The sequence below is a fragment of the Rhinolophus ferrumequinum genome, chromosome 12, assembly GCF_004115265.2.
Source record: "Rhinolophus ferrumequinum isolate MPI-CBG mRhiFer1 chromosome 12, mRhiFer1_v1.p, whole genome shotgun sequence".
Lineage (NCBI taxonomy): Eukaryota > Metazoa > Chordata > Mammalia > Chiroptera > Rhinolophidae > Rhinolophus > Rhinolophus ferrumequinum.
In genome coordinates this window covers 76536881-76557853 of record NC_046295.1, presented here as the reverse complement: position 1 = coordinate 76557853, position 20973 = coordinate 76536881, and the positions used below count along the sequence as shown (strand labels likewise).

Sequence of the window (20973 nt, the reverse complement as noted above, 5' to 3'; positions counted from 1 at the left end):
CGCTCCAGCTGGGCTGCTGGGGACGGAGGCGTGGCCCTGCGCACCGCAGCCTACTATTGTGTCGGTCACCACTTGTTGCTTTTAGATTGCAGACGGCTTCAGAGCCTACGACGACTACGTAGGCCCTCCAGGTGCTGAGGACCTGTGTTGGGCGGGGTCCCCCATGACGCATGTGTGTGACTGATCTGGGCTTACATGATGAGCTCCACGCACCCTGTTAATTTACACTCACTTAACGGTAATCCTGGCTCTTGAATCTTCATGTAAATACCTCCCAACTTTGAGTTCCCTGTGTTAATAGCCAGCTCTCTACGCCTCTACCTACCTCAGCGAGGATGAGGTCAGGGCTCTGGAAAATCGCACCATTTGTAGCCAACACTGGGTTCAGGCAGCTCTAGTGGAGTGCTGTGTAATTCTGGAAAGAATCAGGACTACGGGAGTAAGAAGCTTAGCTTCTAATCTTTCTCTGGGCCTGTTTCCTCATCTCTAAGTGGGGATGACAGTATCTATCTTCCAAGAGAGTTTTGAGAAGGGGCAATGTATATAAAACCCAACACTTGCGAAGCACTCAAGTGCCAGCCAGTGTGATCAGGATTGTTTGACCTAGTGCAGTCACCTGACTGTACTATATCTTTAAAGACTTAGGCAACCTCCCCTCTGTGCTTACTCAGCATCTTGTGCTGGAGTTATCAATTCTTATTACAGCACTTATCACTGCTTTGTGATCGTCTTTTACCTCTCTCCCTCGCCTAATGGACGTGACCTCCTCCTCTGGACAGGACTTGGTGTTTGCAGAGTGGATACATGCCTCAAACTCCATGGGCAAACTGCTCGGGTAGATGGTTTATTTTGTAACTCAGCCAGTGGGGTATAGGGAGAGGCTTAGGTAGACAGGATGCTCTGTGAGCCCAGCTAGTTCCAGCCCCTCTGAGCCGTAGACCCCTACAAACCTGCTCCTGCCCTCTGGCTGGTCGTCTCCCTCCCTGGGGGTGTACTGCTTGACCTTTATAAGCAGATATTGCTGCCAGAGCAGCCCCGCTCCCACCTGTTTTTTTACAAGCTAAGCACCACTAGTCTGATGAGTAGGGTCCAATTCTTGTCCTTTCTACATTCATTCATTCCTCAGATCTGTGACTTTTGTCAAACCATGGGGTGGCTCCGATGCTGCCCCTATTTTGGAAAAACTGTCTAAAAAGCCCTGGTTTTTATATGCAAGGATGAGAAGCAAGAAACCCCAAGAAAAAAAGATGACAGGAAAAACACATATACAGCTCATAAAGCTTCTAGTTTCGTTTAACATGAAAAACACCAGCTAGATGTGTCACCAACTGACACAGGCCTGGCTCTGTATGGTGGACAGGGGAGAGAGCACAGCTCTGGGGTCAGAGAACGTACAGGTTCAAACCATTCCCTCTTTCTGAGCCTCAGTTTCCTCATTTGAAAAGCAAAAAATAATAAAACCTAATTTACAAAACTTTTGGTGAAGTCAAGATCTAGTATGTAGCTGGTCTTATGTTTTCCCCTATCTATGAAAAGGGCATAACGAAACACAAAGGAATAGTGGAAATGCTGAATGCTGCCAAGACACATTTGGTTGTAAACGCCTCACCTGGGTCTACCTAAAAAGCACTGTCTTTACTGTATTACTAATTTACTTTCTTACTCTTGTCTTCTGCTGAAGGGAACTAGGCAGCCTTCAGCTTGGATTCATCATGTTGAATCCTTTGTGCGATAGGCAGGGAGGCAGGATGCAAACTTCTGTCAAATCTGTCAGATCAAGGTCATGTCACACACAGCCCTCTGCATTTACGAAGAGGAACTAGTTGCAGAACTCCTCAGAGTTGCGTTAACAGGGGAAATGATTTAAAGTTTCTTTTGATGGGGAATAGAGGCAAGAAGAGATATAATAAAATGCAACCTTCAGACTGCATTAAAAAGCCAAAGGTAAATTACCTTCTTCACACAGATTAAATTTTTTTACAATGTCAGTGAAACTAGATTTTCCCCCTTTGATCTGTCCTGGCTAGAGGCTGACATTTCACCATGTCATTTGCATTTGGACAAATCCACATTTTCTTTTCACTTTGAAGACGGAGCAACAGATGGCAGATAAATGACAAGAGAAAGGATAATTATTTGGTTCATGTAAAGAGCAAAAGCAGACCCGGATGAGAGGAGGGAACTTGAGAATGATAATTTTGGTAACTGTTCCCTGATTATATGATTTGAGAGTGACAATAAAACCAAACAAAATAATCGTAAGACTCTTTACAAGCTCCTATACCTTATTATTTTTCGTGAGACACAGGAAGAAGAAAACAGGAGCTTCTAAGATCTAACCATTCAGCTTCTCAAAAGTCAACAGTCAGCTACATAGCTGGTTCCAATCACAGTGAACTGAAACAGTAATGGGCCAAAGATACAGAAAGAAAACTTATTTTATAATAAATTTTAAAAGCAATAGCTTTTTTTTTATAAAAGAAACACATTATGTGACATAAATCAAAACTAATGAAAAAATAATTTTTTCCATCTAAGTACGAGTATATAAAATATAAGAGAAGGTTGCAGTAAGATAAGAATGAACATTTTTGATTTATTCAAAGTTTCTATCTAAAACCTCAATGAAATCTACCACCTGTATTACAAGGGGACTGATGGTTCCTGAACAGAAAGAAACAAAGGTCGAGAAAGATGGCACTGGACACTGGAGAGTGACCCAAATTGGCCGAGTGTGCCAAAGGTTTGGTCCAATAGATCACGGACAGGCTTAAAGCCACATTTTGTTGAGAAATGATGTCAGAACTGGTTAAAAAGTATAAAGCCTCCATAAGAAAATTAATGGTGGCAAACTCGATTCGGACTCTGTTTACTTCAAGTCAATAATGTCTTCATCGGAGGAGGCTGTGAGCTGAAAGGGGCTGCCGGCCCAGACTGGGCTGCCTTCTCTGTCTGCCCCAGGGTCCTGGTCAGAGCTTGTCGAGTGGTAATGCCCTTCAGGATTGGCTTCGGAAGTAGAAGGACTTTCCAAGGAGCCCGATGTGATCCTAGAAGAAAAAAGTCACTGGAAAAGGATCCCTGGGGTGGGGGGGGCACTGAAATGGGCCTATTGTGTCTGGCAGTTTCCTGCTCCTTTGAGTTCTAGCCTATCTTCCCCCCAACCCCACCCATTCCGGGGGAGAAGTGGGGAAGTGCAGGAGTCACCCTTCACCCCAACAGAGCTTGAGTTCTGCAGTCAGGTAGCCCTAAGTCATGGGTTATTGTGAGTTTTAAAGGCCAGCGGTGACACATCGGAGGTGTTTGTGAGACACTGTTTACCTTTTTCAAGTGCCAATACTGATAATGTCACTATCTTAAACCTTCTCATAGCCACCCATGGCCTGAGGACAAGCCTGAAACTCCTACCCACAGGACCATAGGCCACAGGACCTGGCCCTGCCAACCCCTCCAGCCTCTTCTCAGCTCCTTCGTATGTCACTGTGTCTCTTGCTCAGCTCAGTGCCACTTCCTCCAAGAAGCCTTCCTTGACCACACCCTCCAAGTAGACCTTCTATCCTCCCCACCTCCATCATTTATCTTCTTTTAAATTTCCTTACAGCACTTGTCACTATTGGAAATGATTTAATGTGCCTATTTGTTTACAGGTTTATTGTCTGTTTCTCCATACAAGAATGCAAAGTCCATGATTGCAGGGGCCTTGTCACATAGTAGGGGCTCAATAAAAGTTTGTCGGATTAAAGCATGAGTAGTGCTGCCCTTTTCTCTGCCAGGCTGATGCCTACGTAGTTTATGAGACTTGGCTCAGCCTCTCCTGATGTTTGAGACCCTCCCTAGCCCAGGTGTGGGCGGATGGCACCCCTCATTCTTCTGTATCACCTGCCACCCTGGAATGCTGTCCTGCCTAGAGTGTCCTTATTGGCCTTCCCACTGGCCTGTGAATGCCCGAAGGTCATCTCCAACACTCAGCTCAGTGCCAGGCGCTCCAGGAATGTGGGTTGAATGAATTAATAGAGCAGGCACGATGTTGCTTGAGGGACACAGAGAATCTTAGGGGACAAATCAATGGGATTCAACAAGTATACACTGACATGTGACTCTGAACTGCCATCCAGAGAGGCTATAGCTGTTTCTGTTCCCACCAGAAGTATTGGAGAGTGTCTCTTTCCCCTCACTCTTACAGAGCACTTTTGTTTTTTAAAAAAAATCTCTGTCAATCTGGTGAGCAAAAAAACAAAAGTCTCTCGTATTTTAATGAGCATTTGTGGGATTGCCAGTGAGTTTCCCTATTTGTCAGGGCCCCTCCCTGGCAGGCTGTGTTCTCTGGGGAGCCTGAGAGAAGAGCTGGATGCTGAGCCTCTGCTGTGGCTGGTCAAAGGGCTGGCTCATGACATCGTCAGTCAGCAGACAGGGCCTCGTGACAGTGCTGTGACTCGAAGGGCCACCACCCTGAGCAGGGATGCTGGGGCTGCTTCCTCCTTTACCTGTCGCTGCTAGTTGATCTCACTGTCCCTGGCTTGGGGCCTCCTTGGCTTTCTTCTAACTGCTTCCGGGCTTTTGATTTGGGCTTTGGTGCTCCTTCTGACCTGGGTCCACCTTCATCGGAGAGGCCTGGATTGCAGGGGAGAGTCACAGATCAGAGGGTCACCATCACAGGACTGCCATGGAGACAGAATGTCCTTTTCTTCTTGGTTGGGAATTGGTTCATTATTGGGATAGAATCAGGAAGAAACAATAAAGTATATATTTTTAAATAATTGGTTTTCTTACTGGTGGGAGGTTTTTCTTCCTGATGATAAAGAATATATGTATGGCCAAAAAATAGTTAAAAAATCAACTAGACTCAGAAGAGTCTAATGAAGGAGAGAAAATCTCCTACAATCCTCCCACTGGAAACTAATTCTCCAACCCAGAGGTTCAATTTCGGAAAAGCACAGTGGCTTGTAAAACAGGGGCTGGAGATCAAGCTTTCATAGGGAATAGTGGATTAAAAAGAGCAATACACATATTTTAAAAGCACAGTGGAAGGCACCACCTTCTGGAACCCATGGACTTTGCCAGTGTCAAAGCCTGCACTGTCACGTGGCCAAAATCCCCTTCTCCAGTTGCTCCGGAAATATGACAGCAGGGCAGGCATGTGCTAAGGCCACTGTCCTTACAGTTTTATGCCACGCAGCTCCCAATTCCAGTTTTCAAAACAGTTCTTACGGGCTTAACATATCACTTCCTTTTTTCCTCATGTTGTTTTCATACGTCCGAACAAAAAGCTTTATAACGGTCTAGACTTTTCACAGTTTACCATGGTACTTTATGTTTCTCTGATCTGGTCTCCCATCTGTAGTTTGAGAGAGAAGGGCCTAACAGGAATCTTATATCTGTACCACCCACGTAGACCTGCCCCATGGTCTAGGGGCTTTGAAAAGTGATAACTGAACTGCACCACAAATACGGACAAACATGGTAAATTTAAACTTTTGGGTATACAAATAAAAAATGTTATCTCAGAACTGTAGGATGGAAACCCTTCTAGACATTTTTTCCCCTAGGAAATCATACATATATAGAGACTTATATTTTTAAAATATAAAAACATATATTTTTAAAAGTTGTATTTACAAACTGCCTGCTGCCCTTTACCCATGCTTTGGGTGGCTTTCCACACCAATAAATATAGATTGACACATTATTTTTGGGAGTAAACTGTATAGTATTCCTTGGTGGAGGTGCACTGTAATTTATTATAAATCCCTTATTAAAGGGACAAAGAATTTGGATAGAGAATTTGAACTTTATTTCTTAGGCAAAAGGAGGCCTATCGATACTTTTAACGGAGAGTTACCACTCAATGGGAGAGTAGAGCTCAAGAAAGTTTTCTAGTTTTTGCAAGTGTGATATTGTACAGTTAAATCCACAGACAAGGAGGAGAAGTTAAAGCTGGGGTTCTTAACCCAGTTTCTTTTTAACTCCTTGCTTTGGAGGATGAATATCCAAGGTAAAATCAGCTGCTATGTTTACAAACTGCAAAACAGAAAAATTGAGAGCCATTACCCAGGAGCTCCCTGCGGGTCCTGCTTGCTATTTCTTTAATTTCCATTCGGGACAGAGACAAGGAATGAGTGACCGGAATGGCAGCGATCCCAACCCCGATGGAGGTGGGCGGGGTGATGACCTTGGAGACTAAGGGCGATTTCAGAGGTCGCTCGATGCTTCTGCCGACAAGGTTTCTGAGTGGAATCTTGTACAGACTTTTTGACTGAATTTCACCTGAAATATGATTTAGAAAAGAACATCAGAACTTTAAGAAAAGTTCCTATTATTTACAAGATGGTAATTTCTGGTTCCTCAACATAGTTGTCATGAAGGAAGATGATATGTCACACGCTGATGTCCCATTAGGAGCAATACAGTAATGATGCCCGATGGCTTTGTTTTCTAAGGGCACCATTTCCACGGGTAAATTGGATTAAATGCACCCACTACTGGTTATGCCTGCACAGGAGGAAAGAGCAGACAAGAACCACAAATAGCTGCTGCACTGCCAGCTGCACAGCCGCCAGTGCTTTATAGTAACAAGGAATCATAAAGACGACTGATGTGGTGAGAGGTTGGGAAATGCTGTGTTCAGCGCGACCAGTGACCACAGCAAAGGCCTCTGGGATTCATGGGCAAAGCTAGACAGAGCGAAAGACTGGGTGTGCTGAGTAATGTGTAGGTTTTATGGCCATTACCTTTTAGCCATAAAACCCACTATGTGTTTAACATCCCTGAAGGAAAAATAGCTGCTTGGCAAGTCGGAATCTCTCTGGTCCTCACTTCCCTTCTCCCCATTGAAACATTTTTTTTTTCCATAATGGGAACTTTTGTTATTGTGGTTAGCACAAAGTTTCTTAAGAATGCAACCAGTGCATTCAGAATGCAAGTTTTTTTTAAATGGCTTTAAATAGTGACTTTCTTAGGCAGTAAGCACGTGTCGGTTTTTGATAATGAACTAGAGAAATCAGAATAGACTAAAAATATCTATTAATAAGACAGTACAAATGGACTTTACCTTCCCCCAGGGAAGAAGGAAGCACTGGGGTATCTCGGCCTGGGGGTGTCTGAGGAGAATTGTGGGCACTGGCCCCCTTGGAGCTGCCTCCAGATGAGACCTCATTCACAGCTGCGGTGGCTGTGAAGTAGATATCCGACTAGAAAGAAAGATAAACATGACCGCTGCCTGGTTTTACAGGCCCTGCACCCACCGGCCCTCCTGTCATCACTGCAAAGCCCCTAAATGTTCCCCCCCGTGCAGTGCAGTAACGGGGCCTGCGGTGGGGGCTCCCAGGGCAAAGCCCCGCACAGCCAGTTCAAACTCTTCCTGAGTATTCAGTTGCCCTCACTTCCTCCTATTTGTTGATACACCTTCTGCAAACACAAACACAACACACACTTCCCTCACAGGAATCTCAGCCACCTGGGGTGTCAGAATTGGAAAGGATTTGTGGACTTGGCCAGGTCCACTTACAGACTGGGAAATGGGCCCCTCACGCACTGAGTCCGCACCTGCTTGCACACACCCGTGACGTGGGGGCCCGGGAGGTGACCGCAGCGCTGTGTGGGAGCCAGCTCGTACTGACGCATGCGGGCCAATTTTCAGAGATTTTGCAACCCAGTGGTTAAACACAGCCATTATTAAACTTAAACATGCGTACATTATATTAAAAACCAAGGTACTAAATATCCAAATCCCGCCGCTCCTAGTTATTTTCCTACACTTACTATGATCTATGCCCATGAGGTGATTTGCAGCAATAGTGTCTGAGTGGTGGAAATGCCATGTAATACTGGCTCCTGATCTGTGGTGTCACACTGGAAGCTTGAAATCAATCAAGGTGGGACTGTTTACACCATGGAAACTGACAAATGCTACAAATCAGAGCTTGAGTTGTTGCTTTTTGGGCTGTCTAGACTTAAAGTGATGGAGAAGTGGTAACAAGACTAAATGGAAGGTGTGTTGAGTCTAAATGGAATGTTTAGTGCTGAAACGGAAAGTTTTGGTTTAATGACTGATTTGTACCAGGGTGAGAAACAGTTTAATAGTGGATCGCATATCAGACTTAATGACAACCTTACTGGAAAAAGAATTAATGGATTGAGCTCTACGTCCAACTGTACAATCAGAGGTTGGCTACAGAGAAGAGTCCAGCAAAAATTAACAAAAGCATTTTGTGAGAGCCAAATGGCTCAATGGACTTTAAGATAAAACTCGCTATATTTTATTATTTATAATTTATAAGCTATTTTAGTATCAGTACAATTTATAATCAACTAACGTATGTGTGTATACACACACACACACACACACACACATCCATTTTCTGCAGGGCTGGTTAAACATTTACAGGTCACCACGGGGGCCATGCTTGTGATTAAGAGGGCACAGTCCTTTGTCTCACAGAAGTGTCAGTGTGGCGGGGCAGGCAGACAAATACACAGTCACCCACCACCAGACGTGATGCATGTCAGGATGGAGAAAGTGCCACAGAGGGTGAAGCAGGGGGACCGGCCCAGTCTGGCAGGACCAGGAAAGACTGTGGTGCTGACTCAGGCAGGGGACTAAAACCACCCTCCGGGATTATGGACCAGTGATACAAGACACCTTGGGAAGCCATCTTTGTTCCTGCACCCCTCGGTTTTGCTCACATTCTGTTACTAGACACAGATCACTCAGCCATAGTTCTTGGGATTCAAATTTAAACTGAGGACAGAAGGCGGCAAACGAAAAAAGTGCTATTGCAGCTCTTACTTTTCTAGATTTGGACTGTCTTTCAGTAGGGACCCAGTCTGATGGGGGATTTCTCTTTTCTGTGAGCGCTCCCCAGCTGCCCCCAGCACTGAATGACTCTTAAGGAGGGGACTTTTGAAGCCTAAGGGGCCTCACATGAAAACCCATCCCATGAGCCTGTTTTCAGCTTTTTCATCTCCTTTCTGGCACTTGACACACAAGCAGTGCTGTCATTATCCCCTAAGTGGACGAGAGGACTGTCTGTGCTCACTTGAAGCCTCCTGATGCTACGGGCTCCTAAAGGCCCTCAGAGAGAAATAAAACTCCAGGTCTACTCACCCTGGAGGCCACGAGCTGCAGCTGAGGCACGACTGCTGTGTGGACCAGGTTTCCGTTCACCACCAGGCGGATCTCCATGGAGTCAGTGGTGAAGGCCAGGAGGTACGGGAAAGCACAGACTGCAAAATAACGGGGCGTGTCAGCCCCCAGTCCCCTGGCTGTGGCTGTGGAGATGCCATGACTGTCTCATATCCATCCTCGCTTCTCTGTTAACGTCTATCTCTCCCATTCCTCTGGCTGCTTCTCTTCTTCCTTCAAGGGGCATGTCCCCTAATTTTAAGAGAGCCTTCACTCCTAGGACAGCCTCCCCGTAGTGGCCGAGCTTCTGCCTTTAGTGGCTGTGCACCGTCTCCATTTCTCGTTGCCATCTTTTCCTCCTGTAATCCTGTAACCAGATCTTCTGGCGGCTCCCTGCCGACTTCTCCCCTTATTCCCGTCTGGACGAGAGCTGACACCCCCCCCTCCTTTGATACCTGCCCTTCTGCCTGGAAACCCTGGCCTGTACTCACTCTTCATCCTGTCAGTTACTTCTCCTCTGCCCTCCTCCTGTCATATGTATCAGGGCAGGGGCTGCGTCTTACGTGGTCCTCCCTGCCCCTCACAGTGTCCCTTGGGTTCAGTGTGTTTGCTGAGTTGTTAATGGCCAGCCCCTCTTCTTGACATCATTGTTATGATACACTGACCTCCAGGCACCGCAATGGCCCTGGTTGCCCAGTGACCCCACTTTTGCCTTTTTCACTGGCCGCTTCGTGCTCTCTCCCCTTCCTTTGCACTGGCCACTGTCTCTGCCCTCTCCTCGGTGAACTCATCTACTCTCTTGGCTTCACCCTGGTGACTCTTCCTATCACATCCACGCCTCTCGCCTTGATCTCGGAAGTGACCTCCAGTGTTGTTACTCAGGATCTGGCAGCTACTTCAACCTTTCCGTCATTTTTCTGTTCTTTTTTTTAACCATATCTAATCTGTCATTAAGCGGAACCTTCGGTATCTTGGATTGGTTCCTCTGCTTGCCTCTCAAAACCCTACGTTTACCTCTCAACAAATACTTTTACTTTGAGGAAAACAGCACTAACTTGAACATTCTTGGCTTGGGTCTGGCTCTCACCAAGCATGTGCCCAGCTGTGGCTCTCGAACCACAGAAGTGAAGCACCACCACGTGTGCCCCGACATTTGCGTGGCAAAGTATCCGAGTATCTGTGATTCTAGATTTTCAAGCTCCAAAGTACATAAGAACGGCACTGAATGCACTGTGCTTCTCCTCCCAGACAGTCAGTGATTTAAGGATGGAACTCTTGCTCTTGAATTTTAGAGAAAGGAATGAGAGGCCCAGAAACGAAAGGATACTGGAAGATACCCCAGTACTGAAAGCTGAGATTTAATTGATCTTAAATGCTCAAGAGAAGAACTGGGAGATACAGTGGAAGACAATAGTCCCAAAAGAGGAACAATAAAAGCAATTAAAGAAGAAAAAGAACATTGAGTACTCATCACAGCCACACAATTTATGGCAATTTAGCAGCAAGGCAGGGAGTTCGCTTACATAGGATTGAACAGTTCAGACGAATCTATGCAGGGGAAGAGGGTTAGGGTAAAAGGTTTTCTTACCAATCGCATAAGGAGCCTGGTTCCAACAGAACTGGAAGTCTGACGCAGAAGGTTGAACCAAGAAAGAGCCCCCATTAAACGGACAAACTTTTTTATAGATGCAACTGTCTGCAACGAAACAAGAGTGACTCATTTTTCCTTAGAGACAATGCTTACATCCCTGTACTTAGATAAATGACAACCAGGCACCAAGAATAGCGTCCTATGTGCTCGTTCTTTAGAAACAGCTGGTACGAATGCTGTCACGGCGCTAGATTCTCCAGGTCAGGAGGCTGGACCACTGTGCCCGCCAGAACGATGCCTGCTTGAATCAGTAAGCTTCGAATCTGGCACGGAGAGGACGTCATTTACATTTGTGTCCATGCTCCCTTTTCATTTTGGGATTCACTGTCCCATTCTAAAGAACAGCTCTACTTTCTGTTCTTCTCTCCCACCTAGAACCCTCCATCCTTTCAAGAAGTCAAAAGCGAAAAATCTACATCAGTTTTTAAAGCATTCTGCCACAAGTTTTGCTTAGATTTTTTTTCAATAAAGTAAAAAGACCATACTTTAAAGAGATTAACATCTTCGAGAAGTGACTTCAAACCTGTGACTACTCTTCCCCTTTGTCCCCCAAAACCTAGGACAGAGGGCAGCAGTGGCCTGGCCACCGAGCACTGGCATCTAAGGACCTCGTCGGCACATGGGCAGTGTGGCCTGTTCCTGCTGCCTTGGGTGTGGCCTTTCCCATCAAATGGGCTGTTAAACACTGGTGATTTTGAGGAGGGTTTAGATAGCTCTGTGGCCAAAGTATCATAAAAGAGCCATTTATTGATGAAGAGGCTTCTCCCCGTGACTACCTTCTCCTCACTTATTCCCTATAAATCTCAAATTTTGAAAGATGTTTATCAAACAAATTTCTCTCCTAATAACTAGCTTTCCCATACTTATTAATCAGAGATTAATGAATCAAAGTATCTGCCCCATGTGATATAACTAGCATTATCACTCTAAATCGATACAATTGTTGGCTGAAAAATTGTTTTCCTGTTTTCGTTAGACTGGGTAGCCTTACCCAGGAAAATATCTTAGTACTTTTAGATCTTTTTCGCCTTAAAAAGATCCTTTTAAGTGTTGTATAATATTAGCTTTGAAATGCTGGAAATCCTTAAAGACCCAATTTGGCACCTTTGGTCTGACCCAAACGACCCCCACTGAGGCCGGATACCTAGGTTTAGGCTGACGTCATCAATGCCTGAGAAATAGCAAACAGTAGAATAGTAACTGTGGTTAAAGTTTTGGGGGCTGGAGTCAAGAAGCCCCCAAATGTGAACCCAGGCTTTGTTGTTCTGCATGATCTTGAGAAAGGCGGTTCACCTCTCCAGGCCTCAGTTGCCTTATCTCCAAACTATAGGTACCTGAGATTTAAAGAGACATCGACTAGAGCGTACCGAGCACAGCACAGGGCACGCAGTAAGGGCTCCCTAAATGGAAGCCACTGTCACCCCCATATCTTGGAGACAGGGCCACAGGCAATGGCTTTCATGCCATCTCATCAGGAGGTCTGGGGTGTATTGGGAGGTCCAGGTAGGACTGCACGTTTTAGATGCTCCCTGGAGTGCAGTTAAGGATACAGGAACAATCTAAAGTTAAGTCCCTTTAAATGGCCCCCAAAAAGAACAGTTGGTTTTAGCAAATAACGAGAAAAATACATCCTTCACTTACAGTTGTAACACAAGAGCAGACCGGCTTCTCCATCTTCGTATACATCAATAGCTGCAACAAAATTAACCTGCAATGATAACGGGTAATGGTAGTGGCAGGCTGGACACCAATGCCATTCAAGATAGTCCCCAGTTACGAGTGTTTGGCAGTGGCCCTCAAGGCTCTGGAAACTCAGGTGCTGCGGGGTCATTGCCACCTCACCAGCACCCATTGCCCCATCGGAGACCATGGTTACAATACACGGCAGGTATGAAAGAGAGGAATGGCTCTCCTTTCTTTCTCCACCGGGATTTTCCTATCATCTTTTTATCCCTTTGAGAGCATGTCTGCTCTCTCCATTAAAATGACTCATATATATGTAGTGTGCTCCAGTCCACAAGGCTTTTTCATGTGGGTTATTCCTTTCACTCTCACATCAACCCCAGAAAGTAGATGGGTGTTACTCCTATTTTACAGATGAGGAAAGTGAGGCTCAGAGAGGTGAAGTCACTCTAGTCCTTGGGCTCGTTAAGTGCCACAGCCAAGATCTGAGCCAGGCCTCTGGTTCTTGTCCTACCTTCCCACTCTTGCCCTCCGCTAGGCTTCCTCCTGCCTCAAACATGGAAGGTCTCTGAATCTTCAAATCACCAAGGCATGTCTTCACTTGTATGCTCTCTCTCCTTCACCTTAGGGAGGCAGCATGACACAATGAAAAGGGACTCAGGAGACTTCGTTCTGGGACCTGGGCAAATCCATCTCTCTGGGCCTCAGTTTCTGAGAAAAGGGTGCTCGACCTGATTTTCAAAACTCCGACCCTTTTTAATCACCTGCTTCTTTCACTTCCTCACTAGCGTCCTCAGTCCTCAGCCCTCCCACACTGTCAGGAAACAGCTGGCTTCTCCCGCAAACTGAAGGCCTTTGCCCAGTGCTTATCCCGCAGCCTCTGACATGTGACATCTCTTCCCTCTGCCCTCTCTCCCACTTCAGATTATTCTATTTCTTGGCTCTTCTCTCATTTATAAAAACATCCACTGTAATAGCTTCAAATTTGACTCTGTGCCTAAAATCTCTAAGTTGACAACCTCAGGCACACATTCTCCTCAGAACTCCAGTCCGTATTGCTAAGTCTTTTGTTTTCTCAAATGCAATAGATTCCATATCCACAAAACGCAGGAGGCCTTGTGGGGTGGGGAGCACACAGGAGCATGGACTCTGGTCAGACAGACCTGAGTTCAAATCCTGCCTATGCCACTTACTGCCTCGGTGGTTTGTGGCAAATGGCTTACCCTCTGGCCTCAAGTCTTCATCTGTGAACTGATATAATGATACTTTGCCGGACTGTAATGAGAATTCCATCTATAAAGCAAAGATTTTCGCATACGGCCTGACACCTGCTCAGCACTCAGTGAAGGCTATTATCTTTCTCTCACACATGACGAGCTTTTCTAAATCTCCTCTTTTTTGTTAGCAGAGCTGTCCTGAAGTTTCAGGGGCTCCCCTCTCACCCATGTCCAGCAGCATTCTCTTCAGTGTCCCTCAGTTGTCTTTTGTGTGCCACTGCTGCCATGTCAGGCTGGCCCGACCTCCCCAGGCAGGTGCATGGGCCTGACTCCCGAGGCTCAGCTCATCTCTCTCCTGATGTTTCTCTGCACTGCCCAGGACGGCGTGGGCTCCAAGCACAGGCCCTCAGCCCAGTGAGCCCTTCTCCTCACTGCTGTCACCAAAGCGCAGCCCTCTCCTCTAAACAGTCTCACCACAATGCTGAACCCCTCACTGGCGACCCTCAGCCAGGGCCGCTGTCTTGGCTCTGGCCATTCCTCCACGGGAACCCCTGCCCCTCTCCTACCTGTCATTACCTGGCACTGTACTAGGTGCTATGAGGCATACAGAAATGAATAAGGCAAGGTTTCACCCCTCTAGAAAAAAAATCGGAAAAGTACACATGTACATAAAACAAGGCACAATGGGGCAAATGCCACAACCAGGAGCGGTGGGAACTTCCGAGGGGTGGGAGACAACGAGGCCCAGAGGGCAAGAGCACCGACGTGGGGGTCGCATCCCAAATAGCTCCTCCATTGCTATGGTCATACCCCTCCCCTGTCATTATCTGCATGGCACGTATCGCTGTCCCACATTCACTTGTCTGTTTGTTTACTGGCGCCATCCTCCCCACTAGAATACGAGCTTCACCGAGCAGAGGCCACGCTGCTGTGCTGTTATATCCCCAGATCCTGACCAGGGCCTGGCATGGAGCAGGAGCAGAGTAAATACTCATTGGACGCGCGACCGAATTAATGCAATCCCGGCTCTGTCACTTTAGAGCTTGTTCCACCTCTCAGAACATCACTGTCTTCACTGAAACGGGAGCTAGTTAAGAGCACCTGAAGATTCCAGGCGGTCACTTACATGAGTGCCTGGTACCGGGCCTGGTACTTGGTTAATGCTCAAGAACTGTCAGCTGGTAGCATGCTGGAGCTATGGACCAGCACCAGTGGGTACACCTTACATTTGGACCCTGAAGGGACCATTCCTATCACTCCCACTTTGACTTCGAATCACTTCCACTTCAGTTGTCCTCGTACAGGTCAGTTGGACGACACTTATCTCAGCCAGAGGCTTCAAGCCGTAGTGGGTATGTATGTGTCCACGTTGCCAGACTGTGAACTTCTGGAGGGGAGGGACCAAGAGCTACCAGCTTTGTAGCTGGGACCTGAGGTGCCCATCATGCCTTGTGATGCCGCTGTGGATGCCACAGCACGCTGGGTGTCGGGGCCTAGTCTTCAGAGGCAGACACGTTCAAGTATGCCTCTGCTCGTTACTAGCTGCGTGCTGTTGGGTAACTAAGCAAATCCTTCTTTCTGAGCGTCAGTTTCCTTTTCTGCAAAAGTGGGAAGTGAACAGTATTTTCCCCACAGATTGTTGGGAAGATGTTGGGAGAGAATGCTTACGAAGTGCTCTGGCATGGGGCCTGGTACATAGAAGTGGTCATTCAGTGGGGGCCGTGTTCTTATAGTTACGGGAGTGTTAACCTCAGTGGGAAAGGTGGAACTAGGCCACCTGGGAGTTTAGAGGTGAGGCGTGTGCATGTGTTTGGGGTGGGGCGGGGAGAGGCAGGCGGCAGTGACAGTTAGAGAACGTTCAGGCAGCCTTCCAGACCAAGGTCTGTGATTGATGGCAAAACACCAGGGAAGTAACTGACATGATGGTCCATCAGGGGACTCTCCCAGGAAATGTGCTGATGGCGGACCAGCACGGCTGTATGTATTAGGCTGTGTGCGGGGCAGGCGATGGCAGAGCTCTGCTGCAGTACACGGCTGGGACCACGGACAGAGACCACAGCTCGGACTTAACTCCTTCCCCCGCAGGCACTCCACAGCATTTCGTTCAGACCTTTACGAACACTTAGCACAGGGAGACCCATTTCATGCTTTGATACACATCAGTCTCTTCCCTGGGCGAGGGGCCTGGCAGGCATCAGTCTCTGCAGCACCGTTTCTTGACCAGGCCATGGAATCAACTAAAGAGCTTTTAAAAAATGTGTATTCTGGGTTCTCGCTCCTAGAGATCCTGATATAGTAAGACCAGCATGGGACATAAGCATTGGCTTTTTAATTTTTATTTGATTAAAAAGTTCATTTTATGGGTATCTAAAAATGATAAAAGTAACACATGGTGGTTGTGAAAATTCAAAACACAGACTCGGAATAAGTGAAGCCTGTACCCTGCCTGCTCCAGCCCCAGCTGAAAGAGGAAGCCACTGTAGGTCAGCGTCCCGCCTTCCGCATGTGGTTCCTGTGTGATGCAGCTCCCAGCTGAGAACCGCGGAGGACTAGGGCCCAGCCAATAAGCCAGGTCCCGTTACCAGGCCTGCGGTTCCTTGCAGGGGAGACCTTTGTTTTGGGACGGCGGCCAGCGCTGGCTGCTGGAGCTGGGGCAGTAGGTCACAGGAGGCCTGTGTAAGATGAACTTGATGCTGACTTGCAAATGCTGCTTGGGTGCTTCTTAAGGCATTTCTGCTCTTGGTCTGGGATTGTCTTAGACCCTGAGTGGGGGTTGAGGCCTGAAATGGGAATCGAGTGGGCCTGGCTGAGGAGAGAGGAGGAATGGGGGCAGGAAATTAGGCCACCCAGTCCACAGTGGTGCCGCGAACACAGCAGGCAGCCAGTGAGTGTACCTTGAATGGCACGGAATCCCCAGCGGCTTGAGGAAGGCTGACCTGTCTGACTCCTGCCTCCACTGCATTCGGGGCCTGTGCTGCAGGAATATCTTGGTAAAAAGCCAGCCCTGATCCCACAGGCCATTTCTGCCTTAACTATTCGGAAACACATTGTTCGGGGCCTTTTCATTTCTCTCGGGCTTATCTTCCCAGTTAGACACAGTAACTTCCTTGCAAAGACGAATTGCCATCTGAGCATCTCCGCCTGCTCAGCAAACACTCAGCAGCTGCTGAGCCACCGGAAGAAGGGCTATACACACTGACCCACCCAGACCTAGGGAAGTGTTTAAAAATTCTTTTAAAAAACATTTCCTCTTAGGGAAAAGCTTCGTATTTTTGTTTTAAAAAGCATATTGAAGAAAAGATGGAAAATTTTAGAATTGTTCTTCTTGGCTTTCAGAAAAACAAAACTCAGACGTTATTCAAAAAAAAAATATATATATATAAAACATAAAACATATATATATATATAAAACATATATATAAAACATAAAAAATATATATATTTTATATATAATAAAAAATAATATATATATAAACATAAAAAAATAAATATATATAAATATATATATATATAAAACAACCTGTTTTTAACCCGTTTTTCCTGAATCTTCATGAATCTTAGGAAAAAAATCCACAGACACTCAAATGAATGATCAGAATATTAAATATAAGTAAATAATTATAATCACTAGAAAAAGTGGGTTAAGTCATAGGGAACTAGTTCCCAGGGAAAGCCTTGCTTGAACAAGGACCTGCCAGATTGTGATTTTTCTGCCCCTTTGGCTGGTCACACAGACACTTTTGAAAAGCAAGAAGGGGCAAGACTGTCATTCAGAAGTCACCTGGTGGAACGATCAAAGATGCCCAGCCACTGGGATTGAGAGGCCTTTTAAAGCTTTCTAGCCAGAATTGAGGTGCTCTGGTATATACCAGTGATTTAAAAACTTGTCTAAACACTAGAACAACCTGGGGACCATGTAAGAATTCCAAAACCCATGCCACACTCAAGAGCAGTGAAATCATGGGGGGTGGGACACGGGCAAAGGTAGCTTTTGAAGCTCCTCAGAGGACTCCAATTGCAGACAAGTGGGGGCACCACAAAAATATACAGAAGAGAAACGACAGACTGACCTGAGATAGGTAACAGCTGAGGGCAAGAAGTCCTCCTCATTATATCTAGAACCTTCTTTTTCTATTTCTTAAAATCTTGCTCTCATGTTGTTAAGTCTTCTTAATACAATAATTAGCAATTTTGATGAATATTTATGTAGGGCATGGGCTCATACAAGTTATGTTTTTTTATTTCTTGCAAAGCATAATTAGAAAGAATTCTGCAGTCTCTTGACCTAGCTGAATGGGGGCAGCGTCCCTGCTCTGCGGTGTCCTTGGCACTAAGCCAGAGTGCTGGCACTGCACTGTGCAGTCAAGTGGCTCCGTGTTAGCAGGCCTTGCCCTGCTTCACTGTGATAAACGATAAACGGGCTGACGAGGTCTGTCGTCTGCTAAGTCAGTGTCCACGTGGAGCAGCTCCAGGGACAGGCAGGTCCCGGGTCTCCAGGTGGGGAGTGCTCACACAGTCATCTTTAGAGCTGCAGTGCAGTTTTGAGAGGGTCCTAAATTTTGTCCAAAGCCAGGCCATCACTACTCTATGCAGCGTGAGCCAAGGGCATAGACAATAGACACCCAGTGCTAATCTGCACTTTCTCTCTCTCTCTGTCCCTTCTTCCTTTCCTAGTGGGCCTCTAAGGGGTGGAGACAGGGTCTGTACCCTCCCCAGACACCTAGGCCCCAAGCTGGGAGTCTGCAGGGCTACCGAGAGCAACCTCATCCTCCAAAGACCCTCCAAGCATGCATCAACAAGCACTCTCCTTTACTTAGTTACCTATATTTACCTCTTTGCCACTTCACTTCTCTTTTATGGGGAAGGATGGAATGGCAGGGAGAAGCTGCACAGAGGAAAGGGGCAGTTATATTAGGTTGAACTATTTTGACTTAAAAAATGGTGACTTTATGTGGTTCCGCCTACACAGTATATCACATAATATTGATCTGATAAATAGTGTACTTTAAAAGAAATCCTAATCATGGCATCGCAAAGGTAGATGACACAAGTCCCAGTCTTTGATCCCACCTGCCCCGGCATCTGTCCACTTACCCTGTTGGCCTCCACGTGGTGCAGCCTGAAGGCCTCCCCCGTGCTCTCGTTCACCACGTCGAACTGGTGTCGGTAAGCCACGCAGATGAGATTGTCACTCTCTTCTGTCGGCCCGTCTACTAAGGTCATCACCACAGGAGCGTCAGACAGACAGATCTCCTGTGTGGTGTAGGAGAAAGGGGTTAGGACACAGAGCTGCCGTCTTCCTGTCAAGCCCTGACTCCCTGTCCCATCCAGTAGAGGGCGCCCCTCCCCTGGCTCCTGCAGACCCTGTGCCTGCACAGCAGGTAGCGACAGGAAAGGGGCAGGGACCACATCGGACATCTCCTTCCCACAACCTGTCCTCAGGACTCAGACCTGCAAAGCGGAGAGGCCAGGAAGCAATTTTACAAAACTGATTTAACGGTGTGGTTTGCGTTAGCCCTCAGAGAGTCTGGTCCTGTCCTGTGATTTAATAATAATAATAGTGAAAAAGAATAATTGCTAACTTTTATTTTTGAGAACTTAACACGGTGCCAGGCACTGTTCTCACTGAACCCTCATAACAAGCTTGTGAAATAGGTAAGGCTTATCTTATTTTACAGACGAGGAAACTGAGGCTCCAAGGTCATGTGACTTGCCTACGGTCACATCGTTTATACGTCCTAGAGCCAAGATTTGAATTCAGCAAATCTGATTTCAAAGCTCACATGGCACATAAATGTGCATGCTCTATATAAATATTCATTAAAATTGCTAGCAATTGTATTAAGATAGACTCCTAGAGCAAGATTTTAACTTATTTTAATGTAACTGTTATGCTGCTCTATCCCGCTAAATGGAATATTAGCAGAAATTGATTTGCATAATTCAGGAGGCTTTAACTTGAAGCAAAAATAATTTCTTGGCTTGCCCACAGGCATACTTTGCCTTAATAGCCAATGTTTGGTACATTTCACACCTCAATGTATCATGGTTTCCACACAGCTAGATAGATATGGTCAGATCAGGGAAGGAACTTGACCCTCAAGGAGGCTTGTGTCACAAGGTCCCACCCTAATTGAACAGCAAACCTTAGAAGCAGGGCTGCCTTGCCCACTGTCTCCTGCCAGGGTCCTGCATCAGCCTCTTAGAGGGCTCTTATTTCCACTCTTGATGCCATATGTGCTCCTCTGTCCAATGGCCAGAATGATCTTCGTAAAACATGCCACTTCACCGCTTCAAACCTTCAATGGCTCCCTCCTCCACCCCCAGAGTCAAAGCCAAAGTCCCTGCAGTGGCCTGGTCCCCGTACACGCTGACCTTCCTGCCTGTTCCCTCCGCTCCAGCCACCCCCGCCTCTTGGCTGTGCTGGACCAGGGCCTGGAACGCCCTTCCCCAGATACCCTCATCACTCACTCCCATATTTCGTCTGGATCTCTGCCCTTCTCAGAGAGGGCTTCCGGGACATCCTTTCTAGAACAGGTCCTCCACCTCCCCGCTCCATCACCCTCTGTTTCTTTACCCTCCTTTACTGTTATCCTCAGGACTCATACATTTGTCTGCTTATTTGTGTCACCCTGCAGCTAGAAAGCCATCTCCATGAGAAGACAGGCTTCGTTTTGTCCTCCACTGTGTCCCCAGAGCCTAGAACAGCACCGATGGGCAGTCATCAGCATGAACAAGCTGGATGGGGCAGGGAAAAGCCCCGTTTGCCTTAGTCCTCTGGCCTTGTGCAACAGGAAGGGGTTTCCCTGGTGGATCAGTGACCATGGGACAAGCCCGGAGGATGACAGACTCTGGGTGGATGGAAAGACCCGGCCTTGTGACCCCTCGGCCAGGAGAGCAGGGCTTTGAAGAGCAAACCCACCCTGATGTACTGGAATTCTTCAACAGGCGACTCAGACAGCGGGGACAATAGCGAGATGCTGGCCCCTCCTCGTAGTTTGTTGTGTTTCCTCGTGATCAGGAGCAGTTTATTTCGAATGGCAACAACGATTCTCAGCTCTCTGCTGTGGTGAGTGTTAACGGCATACAGGTGGCAGCCTGGGAAGGGAAATGAGGGGTGCTGAGCACACGGCAGAGGTGGAGAACCCCAAGGCCTGGGTAATTTGGCAAGAGCTAACTAAGACCCCCAGAAATGAAGCACAACCTAGTGAAATGACTAGATGTTCCTGCCACCAAGAAAAATGGAGACTTGGAATCAAAACTGGGTTGAGTTACAGGAGAATTAATAAAGTCACAGTCCCTGC

At 46.8% G+C, this 20973-nt stretch overlaps 1 protein-coding gene across 5 annotated transcripts in view; it reads right to left on the bottom strand.

The window, feature by feature from the left end:
* Window positions 1-2565: 2565 nt before the first annotated feature.
* Window positions 2566-20973, bottom strand: part of GARNL3 (GTPase activating Rap/RanGAP domain like 3) — a 125604-nt gene continuing 107196 nt past the window's right edge. For 3 of the 5 annotated variants that reach the window (XM_033123062.1, XM_033123063.1, XM_033123064.1), the window contains 9 exons: window positions 20592-20767; window positions 18764-18922; window positions 12411-12477; window positions 10707-10814; window positions 9101-9219; window positions 7046-7184; window positions 6046-6261; window positions 4482-4608; window positions 2577-3047 (listed from right to left, as the gene is read on the bottom strand). In XM_033123062.1, coding sequence (XP_032978953.1) covers window positions 2870-3047; window positions 4482-4608; window positions 6046-6261; window positions 7046-7184; window positions 9101-9219; window positions 10707-10814; window positions 12411-12477; window positions 18764-18922; window positions 20592-20767 — 1289 coding nt within the window. In that variant the 3' untranslated portion in view covers window positions 2577-2869. Of the gene's footprint in view, window positions 3048-4481; window positions 4609-6045; window positions 6262-7045; window positions 7185-9100; window positions 9220-10706; window positions 10815-12410; window positions 12478-18763; window positions 18923-20591; window positions 20768-20973 lie in introns of all 5 variants that reach the window. The other 2 variants (XM_033123061.1, XM_033123065.1) reach the window with 1 other exon arrangement.